This window comes from Vipera berus, assembly GCF_964194415.1.
Source record: "Vipera berus genome assembly, chromosome: 1".
NCBI classification, from domain to species: domain Eukaryota; kingdom Metazoa; phylum Chordata; class Lepidosauria; order Squamata; family Viperidae; genus Vipera; species Vipera berus.
This window is the reverse complement of record NC_138202.1, coordinates 361437543-361459676: the sequence shown is the minus strand read 5'-3', so window position 1 is coordinate 361459676 and position 22134 is coordinate 361437543. Positions and strand designations below refer to the sequence as shown.

Here is a 22134-nt window from a genome sequence, read left to right as displayed (position 1 = left end):
ACTTCTTTGAGTTGTTCTCTGCTCGGGCCGGTGTCAGCTTTGATGGTGTCCAGTCACCGTGTTCTTTCACGGCCTAGTTTCCTTTTACCACTGACTCTCCAAGGCATAATTGTTTCTCCACTGAATTCCCCCGTGGGACACGGCCAAAATCAGTGAGACACGGTTTGGGGGATTTTGCCTTCCAGTGACATGTCTGGTGTCATGTGCTCCAGCACTTGCTTGTTGGTCACCTTTGCTGTCCAAGGGATGCGCAGGAGCCTTATAAGACTGAGAATTTTAATTGTAATTTTATTTAATTGGGTTTTAATTGGAGTTTAATAGGGGTTTTATTTTATTCAAGGACTAAATTTAATTATTTTAATTGTTCTTAACTTTTGTAATGTGTATTGTTATTTTAAATTCCTTGTGAACCTCCCTGAGTCCTACGGAAGAAGGGCGGTATATAAGTCACATAAACATAAACATAAACATAAACATAAACATAAACATAAACATAATAATAAAGTTGGAAGGGACCTAGGAGGTCATCTAGTCCAACCCCCTGCTCAGGCAGGAAACCCTATACCATTTCAGACAGCACAGCTCAGACGCGTCGGTTTCCTACCTATCTTGCTTTCTTTAAGATCCAACTTCCACAATCATAGGGAGCTACAGTTTGTATTTGAAATAGCTCACCTGACCAACTACCTCCTTATACAACAAAGGTTTCGACAGACAAAAACATGGCTGCACTGTGGAAAATAGGGACCAATAAGTTCCTTTGCAGGAATTCCACCCACTCATTGAAATAGAGAGGTGGATTATAGGCGAGTCAAGATTACAAGAAAGGATATGAAAGTCTTCACCAAACCCATCAACACAGATACATTATGTTCCCTCAGGAGGATGAGAAGAAAAACCTAGCCTGACCTAAAGCGACAGTACACAACGAGGGCAGGTCATGCCAACCCAATCTTATTTCATTCTTTGATAAAGTGACTAAACTAGTAGACCAGCGAAACACAGTCAACATAGTATACTTATATTTCAGTAAGACATTTGACAAAATGGACCACAACCTACTCCTTGGTAAACTAGGAAAAGGTGGAATAGACAAAATCACCACCAGATGGATCTGTAGCTGGCTGACAAACCATACTCAATGAGTAGTCCTCAATGGCACTACATCCACATGGAGAGAAGTAAGCAGTGGGGTACCACAAGGTTCCGACTTAGGCCCAGGAGTCTTCAACATCTCCATCAATGACTCAGATGAGGGAATTGAAGGGGAACCCATCAAATTTGCAGAAGACACCAAACTGGCAGGAGTAGCCAACACCCCAGAAGACAAGCTCAGGATCCAAAAAGATCTTGGCCAACTTGAACAATGGGCCCTATCCAGCAAAATGAGTTTAAACGTGGAGAAAAGGAAAGTCTTACACTTAGGCAGGAAAAACCAAAGGCACAAATACAGATTGGGTGAGACTTGGCTTAAAAACAGGAACTGTGCGAGGGACCTTGGAGTCCTAGTGGACCATCACTTGACCATGAGCAGCAGCAGCAGCAGCCCGAAAGGCCAACACGGTGCTAGGCTGCATGAACAGAGGGAGAGGATCAAGATCAGCTGAAGTGTCAACACCGCCTTACAATGCCTTGGAAAGGCCACACTTGGAATAAGGCATCCAGTTTTGGTCACCACGATGTAAAAAAGGTGTTCGCACTCTGGAAAGAGTAGAAAGAAGAGCAAGAAAGATGATTAGGGGGCTGGAGGCTAAAAAAATAAAATAAACGATTGCAGGACTAGATATATTGGGTGTGTCTCAAGTCTAACAAAAGAAGGACTAGACATGATATTCCAATATTTGAGGGGCTGCCTCAAAGAAGAGAAGGGGGTCAATTTATTCTCAAAAGCAGAATAAGGCAGGACAAGAAGCAACGGATAGAAACTCATCAAGGAGAGAAGCAACCTGGAACTGAGGAGAAATTTCCTGACAGTGAGACTAACTAACCAGTGGAACTCCTTGCCTCCAGAAGGTGTGGGTGCTCCATCACTGGAGGCTTTTAAGAAGAGATAGGAATGAATGGATACAGCGTCTCCTGCTTAAGCAGCAGATTGGACCAGAAGACCTCCAGGGTCCCTTCCATCTCCTTTATACTGTTATTCTTACTATTATTGACATCTGTACAGACAATGCTGCCCTCAGAGGGGTGGTTATTGACCCCTGCCCTTGCCCGGGAAAGCCCCGTAACACCATCCTATGTCAACAGCCATCTTTTGCATCTTAGGATGAGGCAAGCATCTACGTGCCATTATTTATAAGATGTTTATTGACTGTTAAGCATTATAAAGCTGCCCATGTTGCAACAGTGACTCTGGGCAAACTGTAAAGCAGAATTTGCAACCTTGGCAAGTTTAAGATGTGTGGATCAACTCCCAAATTCCCCAGACAGCATTTCTTCCTTCCTTCCTTCCTTCCTTCCTTCCTTCCTTCCTTCCTTCCTTCCTTCCTTCCTTCTTCTTTCTTTCTTTCTTTCTTTCTTTCTTTCTCTTTCTTTCTTTCTTTCTTTCTTTCTTTCTTTCTTTCTTTCTTTCTTTCTTTCTTTCTTTCTTTCTTTCTTTCTTTCTTTCTTTCTTTCTTTCTTCCTTCCTTCCTTCCTTCCTTCCTTCCTTCCTTCTTCTTATTCTCATCTCCTCCCTCCCTCCCCTCTTTCTTTCTTTCTTTCCTCCCTCCCTCCCTCCCTAACGCAAGAGGGGAAGAAGGGAGGGCGAGAGATTGGGAGCGCTGCCCGTGGCCGTGGCTTTCCCACGGGGGAGGAGCGGGAGGCGGGCCAGGGCGGGGACCGTCCCGGTAAAGGCCAAGCGCTCCCGGGCTGCGGGGCAAGGGAGCGGGGCCGGGCGGGCGAGCGGGCCATGGAGGCGGCGGCGGGGCTGGCGGCGGGCGCGGCGGGGCTGCTGGGGCTCTGCGCGCTGCTCTACTACAACTTGGCTTTGGCCACCCGGTGCCGGAACGCGGTCAGCCTGCGGGGCAAGACGGTTCTCATCACAGGTAGCTCCGGGGGCTGCTGCGCTCCCATCCGAGGCGGGGGGGGGGGTCGAGGTTGGGGGGGGGTTACATTAACGAAAGCGAGAAAGTCCGGCCAAAAAAGCCCCTTTGGAATAAAGCAGGTGAGACCCCAAAGGGGGGGAGGGGAACCGGGAGGGTCCGCAGAGACCAGCCGTCCCCGGGGGCTGCCTCGCCCCTTGAGACCCTCCCCCCTTCCTGAGGCCGAGAGGAGGGGACGGGGAAGAGCCGGGCAGTCGCCGGAAGGGCGCAGGGGAGAAAGTCCAGGGGTGGCCAGACTTCGGGAGGGCGAACAGATTAACAGAGCCGGAAGGGACCTTGGAGGTCTTCTAGTCCAACCCCCTGCTCAAGCAGGAGTCTCTTGACTGTCTTCTGTCTTCCTGTAAAGCTCCAGCGATGGAGCAGCCACAACATCTGGAGGCAAGGAGTTCCCCTGGTTAATTGTTCTCATTGTCAGGAAATTCCTCCTTAGTTCTAAGGTTGCTCCTCTCCTTGACGAGTTTCCATCCGTTGCTTCTTGTCCGGCCTTCCGGCTCTTTGGAGAACAGATGGACCCCCCCTTTCTCTATGGCAGCCCCCCAATGATTGGAAGAGTTCTCCCTAGTTTATACTAAACGTTTGCTTTCAGAGAACAAAAGCAGCCCTCAAAGCATAAAACAGGAGGAAAATTGCCATAACAGTTACAGAAGTGGCTTCCCAAAGCCTCCCTCCTAGGGCTGAGGAGAAAGATGACCAGCCCAAAATCATTCAGTGGAAGTAATCAAAAATAGTCAATCGATTTATTAATCAGTGGAACAACCTGCCTCCAGAAGTTGTGAATGCTCCAGCACTGGATGGTTTTAAGAAGAGACTGGACAGCCATTTGTCTGAAATGGTATAGGGTGTCCTGCCTGAGCAGGGGGTTGGACTAGATGACCTTCAAGGTCCCTCCCAACTCTAATCATCATCATCATCATCATCATCACCACCACCACCACCACTCAGCTGGTCCTCATGGCCAAAAGCAGGATTTGAACTCACAGTTCTCCATTCTTGTAACGTGTGGCCGTAACCATGAAACCAAATCGGTTCTCCATAAAGGTTTCCGTTGACTCCAAGGAAAAGGAAAAGAAATTGAGCAGACACAATAATCAGCAACTAATCACCACTTTTGCAGTAGCAAGGAGTGCCAAAGTCACATACTTTAACAGATGTTAAATAAAACTTCATAGGATTGTTCCTTTGACTAGAATGCCCTCAAATGCATTATTAAGGATAAATCCAGGCTAAAATAAAAGGAAAATCACTGAAGCATGACACACATACAAAAACAGAATATCAGGGTTGGATGGGACCTTAGAGGTCCTCTAGTCCAACCCCCTCCCTGAAGCAGGAAACTCTTCATTTTAGACAAATGGTTGTCCAGTTTCCTCTTAAAAACCTCCAATAATGACTCACCCACAACTTCTGGAGACAGTCATTCCACTGATTAATTATTCTCACAATCAGGAAATTTGACACCCCTCCATTAATGCATGATTGGCCTTCAAATTGTTTTGAAACGTGTGGGTAAAGTGACATCCTGCAGAGCCAGTGTTGGGAGACCTGTGCCATCTTCTGGTCTGACAGGAACATTGCATCCCATTTTTTGAAATGCCTTTCATTTTTATTATTATTGCTAAACTTATTTGCCTCTCAAAGTGGTCCTTTGAGAGACCTACTGGTGTGTGGTGATTGGTTTAGTGAGTGTATGGATGAGTGTGCACAGTGTAGTGCAAGAGGCTAAATTAGCCTACACACGTATAGAGCTGCTAAACATCAGGTTTGCAAGGCAGTCTGGAATTACCAGCGATTTTCAGCAGTCCCATAACATACTGAACTGCATAGCGAGGCCTCCAGGATCTCCATGGATTGTCTTCGGGCCGGGGAGAAGACGACGTAAGAGAAAGAGAAAGGAGCGAAAGCAAAAACGTGGCTGCAGGGCTGGGATACTGATTCGACTCAAAAAGCAGCCTCATAGACCAGCATTACCGAGTCTTCTTCTGAGCAATGCCAGATCCTTCATCCATAAAATTGACGAATTACAGCTGCAGTTGGCAGCAAGCAGGCTTCTCCGTGAATGTTGTGTGATGGTTGTAATGGAGACCTGGCTACATCCAGATGTACCGAATGCAGCAGTGAAGCTGACAAGCCGAGTCATTCACCGCTCTGACAGAGATAAAGGCTCCGGTAAGAGCAAAGGAGGAGGACTCTGTGTGTATATACATTGTGACTGGTGTGCCAACAGCAGATTAGTGTACACGTATTGCTCCCCAGATGTGGAACTGATGACTGTTATATGTAGGCTTTTTTATCTGCCTAGAGAAATTACTGTGGTAATTATTACAGCTGTTTATATTCCACCTGATGCCAATGGCAGCATGGCACTTTCCAAGCTGTAGGACGTCATCACCAGGCAGCAGCAAACTCACCCAGAGGGCGCTCTTGTCGTGGCTGGGGACTTCAATCAAGCTTGTCTGAAGACAGTTCTCCCCAAGTTTGTACAGTATGTGCAAGTTCCCACCAGAGGGAAGAACACTTTAGACCACGTGTATTCCAATCTGAAACAGGCATACAGAGCTTTCCCTCTCCCCCACCTGGGTACATCTGACCATCTTTCACTCCTGTTGTGCCCAAGGTATGTCCTTCTCAGGAAAAGAACTCAGGCAGTCACGAAAAGGGTCCAAACCTGGCCAGTGGGTGCTCTCCGCCAGTTGCAGGACTGCTTTGAAACCACTGACTGGAGTGTATTCGAACATCAAGACCTGAATATATACACGGAGGCCGTACTCTGTTATATTAGAACATGCACCGATAGTGTGACAACAGAAAAGTGCATTAGAGTTTACAGGAACTGTAAACCCTGGATAACTGCAGAAGTACAAGCACTCCTGAGAGCCCGGGATTCTGCCTTTAAGGCAGGGGACAGGGACACATACAGAGAGGCCAGGGCAAATCTCAGAAGAGGCATTAGGATGGTGAAACAACAATATAAACACAAGGTGGAGAACCACTTAGCAGACAACAATCCGAGGCAAGTGTGGCAGGGACTGCAGCACTTAACCAACCACAAGGGCAGTATGAGGAGCATGGTTAACACCGATGCCTAGTTGGCTGAGGAGCTGAATATCTTCTTCGCTCGCTACGAGGTGAAAAGACCAGACCCCGTAGCCTTTGCTGGCCGGCCTTCTGACTCTCAGCCACTCACCCTGTGTGAACACCAAGTGAGAGCTGTATTGAAGGCTGTGAATCCCAGCAAAGCCGCAGGCCCAGATGGGGTGCTGGGGATAGTGGTTAAAAATTGTGCCGACCAATTAGCAGGGCTCCTGACAAGGATTTTTAACATCTCCTTGCAAATGGCATGTGTACCATAGTGCTTGAAAGCAGCTACCTTTGTCCCAGTCCCCAAGAAAACTGCAGTTGAGTGCCTGAACGACTACAGACCTGTTGCATTAATGTCTGTAGTCATGAAATGCTTCGAAAGACTGGTTCTCCAACATCTCAGGACATGCCTCCCACTGTTTTTCGATAAACATCAATTTGCCTACAGGGGGAACAGGTCGACAGACGATGCCATAGCTACTGCTTTACACTCTGTACCAAATCATCTTGAGAAACCTGGAAGTTATGTCAGGATGCTTTTTGTTGATTATAGCTCGGCTTTCAACACCATTTTGCCGAGCACTCTCATCAAGAAGCTGACTGACTTGAAATTTTCCCCCTCCATCTGCAATTGGATTCAAGACTTTCTTAGGGACCGGTTACAAACAGTGAGGGTCGGGTCTGCTTTGTCCACCCCCCCTGAAGCTTTGCACTGGCTCACCACAGGGCTGCGTGCTTAGCCCCTACCTGTACTGTTTGTATACATATGACTGCGTATCATCCGACCCATCTACAATGATAATTAAGTTCGCAGATGATACGACCGTGGTGGGTCTTATTACAGGTGGGGATGAGACAGCATACAGGGCGGAGGTACAAAACCTATCCATATGGTGTTGTAACAACCACTTGCACCTGAACATCGGCAAGATGAAAGAGATGGTGCTAGACTTCCGGAGGAAAAAGGAGGAACCTGCCCCACTTTACATCGGGGAGGACTGTGTGGAGAGAGTTTCCTCCTTTAAATTTCTGGGAGTCTACCTCTGCGAAGATCTGACCTGGAAAGTTAACACAACCCAGGTGGCTAGAAAGGCCCAACGGAGGCTTCACTTTCTCAGGGTCTTGCGGAAGAAAAGGGTAGAACAACGGCTTATGACCCTCTTTTACCGATCTACTACAGAGAGCGTCCTCTCGTATGGTATTGTGGTTTGGTATGCTGGTCTGACAGCCGCGGACAGGAAAGCATTACAGAGGGTGGTGAGCACAGCACAAGACATTGTGGGCTGTTCCCTGACACCACTGGATGACCTCGCCAGGGCTCGTTGCCTTGGAAGAGTGAGGAAGATTCTCAGGGATGACTCACACCCTGGACGGTATCTCTTTACTCTCCTACCATCCGGTAGGAGATACAGGAGTATAGCCAGCCGTACCAACAGGCTGAAGAAGAGCTTTTATCCATGGGCTGTTAGGCTTTTGAACGGGAAATAATTTTATAAACTTTATGCATGATTGACTTGTGAGGCCGGTGCATTGTGCAATTAACTCACATGGTGTAATAAGATGGAGGGTTTGTGTCACTGTAAGTTGGGGGTGGGGGCACGAAGGGAGGCTCAGCCAATCTCAATGTATACATGGTTGTACTTTGACAAGAAAGGTTCATTCATTCATTCATTTTAAAGGGACTCCAGGCATCTCAGTCAGCAATGCTGAACTCTACTTCAACCATCCCATGGATTGTTGGATGTCGGAATTGGGTAAAAACCACACAGCAGGAAAAAAAATCAGTGTTCGATTTTCATGTTTGAAATATTAGAACCCTGTGAAAAACGTTTCAGTGCTGCTGTACCTTCAAACGATGACTAAAATAATGGTTGTAAGTCGAGGACTATTTGTATTACCCCTGAATGAGTTTAAGCTATTCTTTTTTGTTGATGTAAGACTGCTCTTAAAGAGTTGTGGAAATCACGCCCTGAGCCAGGGTTTCTCAACTTTAAGATGCTTTTAATTCCGGGAGTTGAGGTCCACCTGTCTTAAAGTTGCCAAGGTTGAGAAACGCTGCCACACAAATGCTTCCATGTGTGACACACCACAAAAACTGCAGGCACACAAATGCAGGCCCGGCTCCTGGGTCCCCATCAAAGGCTGGGCGATCTCTGTGAATCCTTTCTCTGCCCTTTCCTAGGTGGAAATTCAGGGATCGGGAAGGCCACAGCGGTGGATCTGGCCCGGAGAGGCGCCCGTGTCATTCTGGCCTGCCGTGACAAAGCAAGAGGAGAATCGGCTGTGTGCGACATCAGACGGGTAAACACCTGCCGTGCGGTCTCTCCTTCCTTCCGTTCTTCAGCACTCAGGGCTTTTCCTGATGGTTTTTATTTACTTATTTAGCGCATGGCATCTACCGAGATCATGCAATTCCTTATATGCAGTGCAGATAAAATAGAGTATACAGGCAGATGCAAATGTAAGTTTAAAGTAGGAACAAATATGTGTATATCAAGTAAGTGGTCAGTACAATGTTGTTGTTAGTTGCGAAGTCGTGTCCGACCCATCGTGACATGGACAACGTTCCTCCAGGCCTTCCTGTCCTCTACCATCTTCTGGAGTCCATTTAGGCTCACACCTCCTGCTTCAGTGACTCCATCCAGTCACCTCATTCTCTGTCGTCCCCTTCTTCTATTGCCCTCCACCTTTCCCAGCATGAGGCTCTTCTCCAGTGAGTCCTTCCATCTCATTAGTGGGCAAACTATTTGAGTTTCAACTTCATGATCTGGCCTTCTAAAGAGCAGTCAGGGTGGATCTCCTCTAGCACTGACTGGTTTGATCGCCTTGCAGTCCAAGGGACTCGCAAGAGTCTTCTCTGGCACCATAGTTCAAAGGCCTCAATTCTTTGGTGCTCAGCCTTTCTTATGGTCCAACTTTCACAGCCATATATTGCAACTGGGAAGACCATAGCCTTGACTATACGCACTTTTGTTGACGCGGGGGGTGTCTCTGCTTTTTAGTGTGCTGTCTAGATTTGCCATGGCTTTCCTCCCCAGGAGCAAGTGTCTTTTAATTTCTTGGCTGCAGTCCTCATCTGCGGTGATCTTGGAGCCCAGGAAAATAAAATCTGTCACTACTTCCATTTCTTCCCCATCTATTTGCCAGGAATTGAGAGGGCTGGATGCCATGATCTTGGTTTTCTTAATGTTTAGTTTCAACCCAACTTTTGCACTCTCCTTCTTCACCTGCAATAAGAGGCTCTTTATTTCTTCTTCACTTTCTGCCATTAGAGTGGTATCGTCTGCATATCTTAGGTTGTTGATATTTCTCCCGGCAATCTTAATTCCAACTTTTGATTCATCTAGCCCTGCCTTTCTCATGATGTGCTCTGCATATAAGTTAAATAGGCAGGGCGACAGTATACAGCCTTGCCGGACTCCTTTCCCAATTTTGAACCAATCAGTGGTTCTGTGTCCAGTTCTCACTGTTGCTTCTTGGCCCACGTATAGGTTTCTCAAGAGACAAAAAAGATGGTCTGGTACTCCCATCTCTTTAAGAATTTGCCACCGTTTGTTGTGATCCATACAATCAAAGGCTTTAGCAGAGTCAATGAAGCAGAAGTAGATGTTTTTCTGGAACTCTCTAGCTTTCTCCATGATCCAGCGTATGTTGGCAATTTGATCTCTAGATCCTCTGCCTCTTCGAAAGCCTGCCTGTACTTCTGGTAGTTCTCGATCCAGATACTGCTGGAGTCTAGCTTGTAGGATTTTAAGCATAACTTTACTAGCATGTGAAATGAGTGCAATGGTGCGATAGTTTAAACATTCTTTGGCATTGCCTTTCTTTGGAATTGGAATGTAAACTGATCTTTTCCAATCCTGTGGCCACTGTTGAGTTTTCCAAATTTGCTGGCAAATTGAGTGTAGCACTTTTACTGCATCGTCTTTTAAGATTTTGGAAAGCTCAGCTGGAATACTGTCACCTCCACTAGCTTTGTTGTTGCTCAGCTTTCCTAAGGCCCTCTTCACTTCACATTCTAGGATGTCTTACTCGAGGTCAGTGACCACCTCATCGTGGTTATCAGGGACATTAAGCTTGTTCTTGTATAGTTCTTCTGTGTAATTTTGCCACCTCTTCTTAATCTCTTCTGCCTCTGTTAGGTTCCTGCCATTTTGGTCCTTTATCATGCCCATTTTTGCATGAAACGTTCCCTTCATCTCTCCAATTTTCTTGAAGAGATCTCTAGTCCTCCCTATTCTATTGTTTTCTTCTATTTCTTTGCACTTTTCATTTAAGAAGGCATTCTTATCTCTTCTGGCTATTCTCTGGAATTCTGCATTCAGTTGGGCGTATCTTTGTTTTTCTCCCTTGCCTTTCGCTTCCCTCCTGTCCTCAGCTATTTGCAACACTTCCTCAGATAGCCATTTTGCTTTCTTGCATTTCTTTTCCTTTGGGATATTTTTAGTTGCTACTTCTTGTACAATGTTGCGAACCTCCGTCCAAAGTTCCTCAGGCACTCTGTCTGTCAGATATGATTCCTTAAATCTATTTGTCACCTCTACTGTATATTCGTCAGGGATATGATTTAGTTCATACCTGAGTGGCCTAGTGCTTTTCCCTACTTTCTTCAGTTTAAGACTAAATTTGGCAACGAGAAGCTCATGGTCTGAACCACAGTCAGCTCCTGGTCTTGTTTTTACTGACTGGTCAGTACAATAAATATAAAATATTAAGTTAGGGTAAAACCATAATAAAATTTCCATAATATGGCGCTATGAAGTTGAAATGGGAGAGCTGTTATACACGTAGTCCTTGATTTACAATAGTTAATTTAGTGACTGTTCAAAGTTTGAAGGCACTTATGACCATTTTTCACACTTAACAACCATTGCAGCATGGTCATATGATCAAAATTCTGATGCTTGGCAACTCACTCACATTTATGACGGTCGCAGTATCCCGGTGTCATGCAATCTTCTTTTCAGACGTTCTGTCAAGCAAAAACAATGAGAAAGCCATTTTACCAATTAGCAACCATGTTACCAATTTAACAACCGCAGTGATTCATTTAACAACTGTGGCAAGAAAGGACATAAAATAGGGCAAAATTCACCTAAAAACTGTGTCACTTAGTGACAGAAATGTTGGACTCAATTGCAGTCATACTTAATAGGAGGACAATACAAAAAATGAGATAAAATATTAAAATAGGGTGAAACCATGTTAAAATTACCATAATATGGCACCATAGAGTCAGAGTGGGAGAGATGTTATTCCGACAGTTCATTTAGTAACTGTTCAAAGGTACAACGGCGCTGAAAAAAGTGACTTATGACCCTTTTTCACACTTATGACCATTGCATCACACCTGGGGTCATGTGATTAAAATTCAGACACTTGGCTACTGACTCATATTTACGATGGTTGCATGGTCCTGGGGTCATGCAATCATCTTTTGTGACCTCTGACAAAGTCCAGGGAAAAGCCAGATTCCCTTAATAACCATCTTATTAATTTAACAACTGTGGTGATTCACTTAACAACTGTGGCAAGAAATTGACCTAACAACTGTCTCCCTTAGCAACAGAAATGTTGGACTCAATTGTAGCTATAAGTCATGGACTACCTGTATATTTAATAGGTGGACAATACAAAAAATGAGTTATAATATTAAAACAGGGTAAAACCATGTTAAAATCACCATAATATGGTGCCATAGAGTTGCAGTGGGATGTTATAATTCATGATCTAAGGAAGCTAAAATCCTTTAACTGCTTCTGGTGTGAATTGAAATTTCTTAATGAGACTTTCTTGGTCTATATGTGTTATTGTTTGTTCCTGTCAAGGAATTGTGCAGTGCGCACAACTGTAACTCTAACTATATAAATATAAATTATAACTATACATATAAATATAAGTACAAATATAAATATACCTGTCAGGAACACAGGAACATTGTGAGGTAAATCTTAACAGCACACAGAGGACACAGAAGAAAAAGGCGGGAAAGAAGGGAACCTCCCCCTCTGCACCCATGGCAACCAATCAGAGGGCAGATTGCCTCATGCAGGAGCCAGCACTCTCCAACCAATCAATTACACTGAATTCGAGATCCCAACTCTTCCGATGAACCCCGATCGCCCTGCGGACCCCCAGCCATTCCCCACTTGAAGAGCTTTGCCTTCAATTCTGGCCAGTCCTGTCCGGGTTCTGTCCGGGGGGGCTCCATATTTTGGGGGGCAGCTGCATTCCTGAAAGTGCTTTTGTTGGATCTGCGTGATCGATTTGGTTCTGGTTAATAAAACTCATCCATTTTATCTGCCCTTCTTCATTCTTGACTGTAAGACTGTGGTATGTTATTATAGAATAACAGAGCTGGAAGGGACCTCGGAGGTTTTGTAGTCCAACCCCCTGGCTAAGCAGGAGACCCCAAACCATTTCAGACAAGTGACTGTCCAGTCTCTTCTTAAAAGCCTCCAGTGTTGGATCATTCACAACTTCTGGTGGCCAGCTGTTCCACTGGTCAATTGTTCTCACTGTCAGGAAATTCCTCCTTAGTTCCAGGTTGCTTCTCTCCTTGATTAGTTTCCATCCATTGCTTCTTGTCCTGCCCTCTGGTCCTTTGGAGAATAGCTTGACCCCCTCCTCTTCTTTGGGTAAGGCCCTTTGCGGCTACATAACACCCTTTATTAAGCAAATCACCGCACTTGTTTTATGAATCCAGATTCTCCATTGATTTTGCTTGTGGGAATCCTCTTGGGACAATCACAAAGAGGATGCAGCCACTGTGAGAAATAACGCTGGTTGCCAAGCACACGAATTCTGATCACATGGCCCCTGGGGATGCTGCGATGGTTGAAATGGTGAGGATCGCTTGTAAATCACTTTTCTCGGGCATTATTGTAATTTCGAATGGTTGCAAGTCGAGGACTGCCTGTATTGTTTTATTACACAACACCTGGAGTGATTGTCAGGAGGTGAACAGAGATACGTAGAAGGCGAGTAAACTGGGATCAGCCTTTGAAGCTGCACCCGATCCCGATTCTTCTCAGGATTCCTTCTGCTCCTGTTCCAGGAAAGCGGGAACTCGGAGGTGATCCTGATGATCCTGGATCTGGCCAACCTCAACTCTGTGCGTGCTTTTGCACAGACCTTCTTAAAATCTGAGCCCCGTCTGGACATCCTCATCAACAATGCCGGTGGGTGCCGAGCAGACCCCCCTCCGGCGTATCTGAGCGAGGAAGTGGGAATATTGTGTGGGTCTCTGAGATTTCTCTTCCTTCGGGGGTTTGGCCGTGACTTCAGAAGCAGCTCTCTCCTCTTTGTGGTCATTTGCTTTTGGTATCCCGCCTTTATTATTATTTTTACAAGTAACTCGAGGCGGTGAACAGATCCAGCACGCCTTCCTCCTCCTATTTTCTTCAAAACAACAACCTTGTGAGGTCGATTGGGCTGAGAGAGAATGATCGACTTTGCTTTCACAGCTAAGGCGGGACTAGAACCCTCAGACTCCTGGTGATTGGCCCAAAGTCTCCCCGCTGTCTTTCATGCCTAAGGCAGGATTTGAATTCATAACCTCCTGCTTTCTAGGTTTAACCACTAGGGCAAACTGGGTGCTTTAGAGATAATCTACAACTTATGACCATTATGGTTGTAAAGTGTGATAGTTATAAAGTGGGTCACCCCTGTGACTACTATGATTTCATGACCTTTGTTGAGCCAGTCGTGAAGCGAATCATTTGTTCACTATGGGGAGTTTTTGCTGAAAATTGGATGTAAACTCCGTTCTTCGACAAAAATGTTGTAAATTTATTTATTTATTTATTTATTTAATTAAATTTTTATACCGCCCTTCTCCCGAAGGACTCAGGGCGGTGAACAGGGCATATCTTAAAACTACAAAAGTACAAAAGTTAAAAAAGAATTAAATTATTGCCCACAATAAAAACAATAAAATATATATATAAATATTAAAACCCTAAGTAATTCCCCATCAGGCCAGGCCAGCTTGTTCAAATAAATGGGTCTTTAACCCGCGCCGGAAGGAGCGGAGATCCGGTGCCATCCGGAGCTCAACCGGCAGCTGATTCCACAAAGCCGGAGCGCCCACAGAGAAGGCCCTCCCCCTGGGGGCCACCAGTCGACATTCTCTGACTGGAGGCACCCTGAGGAGGCCCTCTCTGTGGGAACGCACGGGGCGGAGGGGAGTCGACGCCGGCAGCAGGTGGTCCCCGAGGTATTCCGGACCCATGCCATGTAAGGACTTGAAAACCATCACTAAGACCTTGAACCTCACCCGGAAGACAACTGGTAACCAATGCAGCTCGCGGAGCAAAGGTGTAACATGGGAGTACCGGGAAACTCCCAAGACAACTCTCGCGGCCGCATTCTGCACCAGTTGGAGCCTCCGAGTGGTCTTCAAGGGAAGCCCCATGTAGAGAGCATTGCAATAGTCAAGACGAGAGGTCACGAGCGCATGAGTGACCGTACACAGGGCATCCCGGTCTAGATAGGGCCGCAACTGCCGCACCAGGCGAACCTGTGCGAAAGCCCCCCTGGTCACGGCTACTACATGATCTTCTAAGGTAAGCTGTGCATCCAGGAGGACTCCCAAGTTGCGAGCCCTATCTACGGGGGGTAAAAACTCACCCCCCATAGAAAGTGATGGAACGTTTTGAATGTCCCGGGATGCCGGAATGTACAGCCACTCAGTCTTGTCAGGGTTGAGTTGAAGTCTGTTCCTCCCCATCCAGACCCGAACCGCCTCCAGGCAACGGGACATCACAGCGAGGGCATCACTGGGGTGGTTTGGGGTTGAAATGAAAAGTTGGGTATCATCAGCATATTGATGATACCCAACTCCAAAACCACGAATGATCTCACCCAGCGGTTTCATGTAGATGTTGAACAGGAGAGGCGAGAGAACCGAACCCTGAGGAACTCCACAAACGAGAGACCTAGGGGCCGATCTCTGCCCCCCTGCCAACACCGACTGCGAACGTCCCAGGAGATAGGAGGAGAACCACCGAAGAACTGTGCCTCCCACTCCCAATCCCCTGAGACGCCGCAGCAGGATACCATGGTCGATGGTATCGAAAGCCGCCGAGAGGTCTAATAGGACCAGGACAGAGGAATATCCCCTATCCCGGGCCCTCCAGAGATCATTCACCAGAGCGACCAATGCCGTCTCCGTGCTGTACCCGGGCCTGAAACCCGATTGGTACGGGTCTAGATAATCCGCTTCATCCAGGACCAGAGGGAGCTGATGCGCCACCACACTCTCAACAACCTTCGCAAGAAAGTGAAGGTTGGAGACTGGACGAAAGTTGTTCAAGACAGCTGGGTCCAAGGCAGGCTTCTTGAGGAGAGGTCTCACCACCGCCTCCTTCAAGACGGTGGGGAAATTACCCTCACTCAAGGAAGCAGATATCACCGCCTGGAACCAGCCTCGTGTCCTCTCCCTGGCTGCATAAACCAGCCAGGAAGGGCACGGATCCAATAAACATGTGGTGGAGCTCAACCTCCCCATAATCCTGTCCACTTCATCAGGGGTCACAGAATCAAACTCTTCCCAGATAACATTGACAAGACCGCCCGTGTCCTGATCGTCAGACTCTGCCCAGCTGGAGTCCAAACCGGTCCGAATCCGAGCGATTTTATCCGACAGATGTTGACCAAACTCCTCGGCACGACCCTGCAAGGGATCCTCCCTCACCTCCTGATTAAGGAGGGAGCGAGTCACCCTAAACAGGGCGGCCGGGTGATTATCTGCGGACGCGATGAGGGCAGAGAAGTAATTACACCTCGCTGCCCTCATCGCTGCGAGATAAGACCTAATATAGGTTCTTAACCGCAACCGGTCGGATTCGGATCGGCTGGACCTCCAGCAGCTCTCTAGGCCCCGTTTCCGACGCTTCATCTCCCGGAGCTCCGCGGAGAACCATGGAGCTCGATGGGATCTGCACCGGGTCAGGGGCCGCAGGGGTACAACTCGGTCCAGTGCCTCAGTGGCTGCCTTTTCCCAGGCTTCCACTAAGGCATCCGCCGAGCTGTGAGCGACGGAGGCAGGTGGGGATCCCAGCGCTGCCTGGAACCCGAGAGGGTCCATTAAGCGTCTGGGGCGGTACCATCTAGTTGGTTCCACATCCCCACGGTGGGGGGTGGCAAGACGGAAGACCAGCCGCAAGAGGTGATGATCGGTCCATGACAGGGGCATAATAAATGGAGAGCCCCCACCAAGATCATCCAACCACCGTCCAGATAAAAAAGCCAAGTCAAGGGTGTGGCCTCCCTCATGAGTTGGTTCAGAAATTACCTGCGTCAGGTCCATGGCCGTCATGGAAGCCATGAACTCCCGGGCTAACTCAGATGACCCTCCCAGGGATGGCAGATTGAAGTCACCCAAAACTAGAAGTTTGGGGAACTCAATCACCAAACCGGAGAGGACATCGAGTAGTACGGGCAGGGCTGCCGCTGTGTGACTAGGCGAAACGTACACCAGCAGCAAGCCCAACTGTGCCCCCGAACCAAACCTCAAAAAGAGAGACTCACACCCGACTATCTGAAGAACGGTGGTCTCCCGCGGACATAAGGTCTCCCTAATAACAACCGCCACTTCCCCGCCCCTACCTTGAGCCCGAGGCCGGTGTAACGCTCGGAAACCTGGTGGGCAAATGTCAACCAAAGGGACCCCACCCTCTGGACCCAACCAGGTCTCGGTGATACAAGCCAGGTCCGCATGCTCACCCTCCACCAGATCCCGCACAAGGGGAGCCTTATTAACCACGGACCTGGCATTCAGGTACACCAGCCGGAGCTCAGGAGGCTGCACATCTTCGCTCCCGGCACCTCGGGGAAGAACCAGAGGGTCGGAGCGCCTCACCGCTTGCAAACAGCGGAGACGGCCCTCCCGGTAACGATACGGCCCTCTGTCCATACGCCTGCTGCCATACCCCAATGTCGTGGGAATCGGTAATCCCACGACCCGCTCCCGAGCCCCAGATGTAACCACAACCCGCTCCCCCCAAACGCCGTCAGACCCAGGTCTGGCCTGCAACACGGTTGTATGGCCACCCCCCACAGCCAGACAACCATTACCCCCCACCCCCCTCCCCAACCCCCTAAAAAATTTGACTAAAAAATTAACCAGGGGCCTCTTATTAAATTTATATCGAGAGCCCCTGGCCTTACCCGGCCATCTCTCAGGGTCCCAATAATTGGGCCCTTCATCGAGACTGGGGATAGAAAAGAGGGCGGGACGCACCCAGGAGAGGGGGGTACCCCTGAGGGCGAGCAAGTCCGTATCGGAATATCGGTACATACAGTCCGAGCAAATCCAGAGAGGGCAGTCCAATAGTTAAAAAGTCCAACAGGAGGTTCGAAGGTAAGGAGTGGAACATTTGGGCCATCCACCAACCTACTGCCACTCGGTTGGATGCTCCCAGGGGCAGCCCACAACCCGTCCTCTCACAACGGGGCGCGAGCCTGCTCCCGGGGATGGTCCAAGATGCACACCCTGGGTGGGGCAGCACCCATAGAGCTCCCACCTCTATGGGGCTGCCGATGTAAAACAAGCCACTCTCCCACTGTGGCTTGTACCCAGGTCCGTCATCCTCCATCACATGACGGTGGGCCAGGTTGTAAAGTGAACACCAATTCCCAAGTGCCTATAATGTGATCATGTAACACTGGGGGGGGAGCCGTTGCAACTTTGGAACTGGGTTGTAAATACATTTTGGGCATCTGTTGTATCTTCGAATGATCACAAAGTGACACGTTGTAAACTGAAGACTACCTGGAATTCGCTTACTTTTTTTGGCAGGGGTCTTTAAGGACGGTCAAACCGCTGATGGCTTTGACCTGGGTTTCCAGGTCAACCACCTGGCCCACTTCCTGCTGACCCACCTGCTCCTGGATCGGCTGAAGCGCTGCACCCCCAGCCGGATTATAATTGTGACCTCAATTATGCATTACTTTGGGGAGATTGACTTTTGGACTATCCACAAGCCGGCTGAGAGTCTTTGGCAGACCGTACAATCGTACTCCAACAACAAACTAGCCAACATTCTCCACTCACGAGAATTGGCCAACCGGCTGGAAGGAACCAATGTCACCAGCTACGCAGTTCATCCAGGTGAGTGGAAGTCCATCTCCAAGAAGCTCAAGATGGAGCCCCCCAGGTCCGTCTGGGGCTCTGCCAAGCATTTCTCTCCCACTGGGGGCTCCCTCAACCCCCCCCCTGCAGAGCCATCCCGGGAGTTTCCTCCATTGGGTTCCACTGGGGAGGGAGATGTCTCCCACCCTCCCAGGTACCAGAGCTAATAGAATCCTAAAATCTTAGAGTGGGATGGGCTTTTGGAGGTCTTCTAGACCAACCCACTGCCTAAAGCAAGGCTGAGGCTTTCCCCTTCCATTTCCACATCCTCTTCACTTTCCCTTCTCTTCCGCCCCCTCCTCCCTCCCTGTTCCTCCTCATCCTTTGCTCTTCCTCCTCCTCCTCCTCCTCCTGCCATTCTCTTTCTGTTCCTCCGCCTCCCTCCCTCTCCTCCTATTCCTTCTCCCCTTTGCATCCTTCTGCTCCTTTGCTTACATTTACCTTTCCTCCTGCTCTTCCTCCTCCCCCTTCCTCTTCCTCCTCCTTCCTCTCCTCTTCTTCCCCATCCACCTCATTCTCCTCCTCCTCCTCCTCCTCCTCCCTTCTCCTCCTCTTCCTCCTCTCCATAAGCCCCTCTCTCTTCTAACACTGATGATGTTCCCGGGTTGAGTCATGAAATGTCTGTGTCACGGTTCCGATACATGAAACCAATTAAAAGATATTCAAGGCAAAGATTTCTTCCTTAAAGCACATTTTATTCAGGAAAAAAGTATTGGCACTTACATAGTTGAACCCAAGACTGAAGTTCCCTCCCCCTGATACAATGTAACAAGTTGCAATTCCCACCACAGAAAGGCTGTCATAAATCACATTCACCAATTATTCTAAAACCTGGGCTCTCCTCCCAACTTCTCAACCCACCAAAACTTTATCTAACCTTGACCTTGTGTTCACACACAGCTGCAATTATTGTGGTAGCATTCCCCTCCTCCCCCCTTCTACATCTAAATGTCTCAAACAGCAGGAAAAGCACAGTCAAAGCAAAAGGTAAAATAGCTGCAGTTTCTTAATTGTCACATTGTTGACATCCTGCAAGAAAACTCAGAGTGGACCAAGGACCTCACACTTCAACTCTGAGCTACAAATATTTTATCAGAACATTGTTATTTAACATTATTTATTTGAATTTATTAGTTGCCCCACTGCAATGACTTCATGCATGCAAAGAAGCAAGCATGCTCACAAACACACACGCACAAATACAAACATACACACAGAGAGAAAGCCGCTGGCATCCTCACCCACTCAACTTGAGCTCTTGGTCTTCTGAGACATTTCCTATGTTGCCCAAAGGGTGCCAAGCGGCCCATGGTTCCCGGTGGGAAACGGGTACTGTGCGAAGGGATCATTCAGGATCTCCCTCCCTTCCCCCCCTTGGGTAATCTTCCATCCACTGCCTGTTCTCTCTTCCTTTGGTTTCAGGAGTTGTTAAAACCGAAGTTTTACGCTCGTATCCCCGTTGGCTCTTCTGGTGTGTTTGGTTCGTGAAGCTGTTCTGCCGAAATTGTGATTCTGGTGCCCAGACCACCATCTACTGCGCCACTGAGGAGGGCATCGAGCGGCTGAGCGGGCAGTATTTTGTGGACTGCCAGCCGAAGGTGCCCAGTCGACAGGCCCGCGATGACCAGCTGGCCAAGAAGCTCTGGGAATTCAGCGAGAGGCTGCTGGGACTGACCAGCTAAATTTGTCCACTTTAAATTTCTCCCCTTAATTTTTTCCTGAGGTGAAGGTAGGAAAACACAGTTACAAAGCATTTAAACCAGTGGGAACAGGTGGAAGCCGGGCATGCAGGGAGTGGGGAGGTGGGATTGGGTTTTAATTAATCAACCCCCCCTCCAGTCTGAAGCTCCTCCATTGGGTCCCCAAGACATCAGGCTGAGGGTGGGAGCCAATATCTCCTTGGGGTGAAGTGGTCTGGAGAGCAGGAGCCTGGGCAGACAAGCCCCTTCTCCTGGATCCCACCATCTGGAATTCCTTGACCAATGGGCCCCGCAGCATTTCTCCTCTGCTGACACTGGTGGTGTGGGCCCATCAGGGTGAGACGGTTCCTCAAGTAGCCTGGACCCAATCCATGTTTTAAACCTTCATTTTCAACTGCACCTAGAAGCTGACTAGCAACCAGGGCAGTCTGCAAAGCAGTGGCATAACACGGGCCACTCTAGCCCCTCCCAAAAGACTACCCACGCTGCTGTACTCTGCCCCAGCTCTAGCTTCTGAATGTTCTTCAAGGGTAGCCCCATGTAGAGCACATTGCGGTGAGAAGACTAGGGCTTGAGTACTGAGAATAAAGTAATAATAGTAATAATAATAGTAATAGTAATAATACTATACATCCCGAGTCCGCAGACCTGGGAACAGAATGCAACACCTATCCTTCTACCCATCCGTTGCAGGGACGGTGTCAATAGTCTGACTTAGGAATCCAACAAAAGGATCCCGCAAGGCAATTAAGAAGCCAAGAGAAGCACCCACCAACGCGTAGAGCACCTCCTCCTTCGACCACCAGAGAAGGTCCATGTCACCACCAGCTGCATTCCAGAGTCTGTTTCCAGGCTCTCACGGTCCGTGAATGGCTTCTTGGCATTCCATTTCCTCCCTTCGCTTTCTACCCCTCCCCCCATCTCTATGGCAAGTTGATTAGTGATAGAAGCTAGCAGGCATCATAATGATTCAACATTAACAGACTGTTACCAAAACATCTTTGAATATGAGTAACCTAACTCATGTTCTGAATGTCTAACCTCTCTTTTCTCTTCCCCTTCAGGAGTAACTCATTTTCCAAGGGGGGGCAGAATGTCAGAGCTTCCATTCTTTGCTCACACATACGCTTTGCTAGATCCCAGTCTGCCATAAGCCGGGTGGGGGGTGGGGGGGAGGAGCTGTGGGAAGACACTGGGGAAAGCAAAAGTGATCACTTCATGCTCTCCCTGGGCATGGAATGCAATGCCTATCCATCTAACCAACTGTTGCAGGGACAGTTACCAAAACTTCTTCCTTGAAGTGACTTTGTTGACCCAGAATTAGGGGACAGTATAGGAAATATCAATTGTGAATGTGCAGATGGCCCTACTGTCTTTCGGCTCTTGCAAAGTCCTGGATGCAGGGTCATAAAAGGCCAGCAAGGAAAATACTCAATGTCCCAACCCTCCCAAGAACATACGGTATCTTTAAGGAAACACCCCAAAGGGAACATGTTTGTTACTTTTGCTCTCTTATCTATAGTATGCCAGACTTACTGGGTGAAATCTTTATCCTATGTGTATCAGCTTTGCTGGATGGCCTGCTTATGTAACCAGAAAGAATAAATACAAGGATTTCTTGTCTTTAGGGGCTGCTCTCATTTAGAGAAGCACGTCTCTTGATCAGCTGAATAAAAACGTAAAGCTTGAAGGCAGAGTCCGACGATCAGGACACGGGCGGTCTTGTCGATGTTATCTGGGAGGAGTTTGATTCTGTGACCCCTGAGGAAGTGGACAGGATTATGGGGAGGTTGAGCTCCACCACATGTTTATTGGACCCGTGCCCTTCTTGCCTGGTCTATGCAGCTTGGGAGAGGACACGAGGCTGGTTCCAGGCAGTTATATCTGCTTCTTTGAGTGAGGGTAATTTCTCTGCCGTCTTGAAGGAGGCGGTGGTGAGACCTCTCCTCAAGAAGCCTGCCCTGGACCCAGATGTGTTGAATAACTTTCATCCGGTCTCCAATCTTCGCTTTCTTGTGAAGGTTGTTGAGAGTGTGGTGGCGCATCAGCTCCCCCTGGTTCTGGATGAAGCGGATTATCTAGACCCGTCCCAATCGGGTTTCAGGCCCGGGTACAGCACGGAGATGGCATTGGTCGC

At 48.2% G+C, this 22134-nt stretch overlaps 2 protein-coding genes across 2 annotated transcripts in view; one reads left to right on the top strand and one right to left on the bottom strand.

Annotated features, from left to right (window-relative positions):
• Positions 1 to 22134, bottom strand: part of LOC308660171 (dehydrogenase/reductase SDR family member 13-like) — a gene marked incomplete at its 5' end in the record, with an annotated part of 87342 nt that overhangs the window by 58484 nt on the left and 6724 nt on the right. The window lies entirely within an intron of this gene.
• LOC308674119 (dehydrogenase/reductase SDR family member 13-like) lies at positions 1762 to 20579 on the top strand. The gene is made up of 5 exons (XM_081338344.1): positions 1762 to 3026; positions 8344 to 8462; positions 13219 to 13342; positions 17965 to 18276; positions 19720 to 20579. Exons 1-5 carry the CDS (start codon positions 2891 to 2893, stop codon positions 19977 to 19979), a joined length of 951 nt encoding a protein of 316 aa, XP_081194470.1. The 5' UTR covers positions 1762 to 2890; the 3' UTR covers positions 19980 to 20579.

Excerpts from the sequence above, each read along its gene's own strand:
- LOC308674119 (XM_081338344.1), top strand. The coding sequence starts at position 2,891 with ATGGAGGCGGCGGCGGGGCTGGCGGCGGGCGCGGCGGGGCTGCTGGGG. Across the intron at positions 3,027-8,343 it reads CAAGACGGTTCTCATCACAG|GTGGAAATTCAGGGATCGGG; the intron begins GTAGCTCCGGGG and ends GCCCTTTCCTAG. Across the intron at positions 18,277-19,719 it reads CAGCTACGCAGTTCATCCAG|GAGTTGTTAAAACCGAAGTT; the intron begins GTGAGTGGAAGT and ends CTTTGGTTTCAG.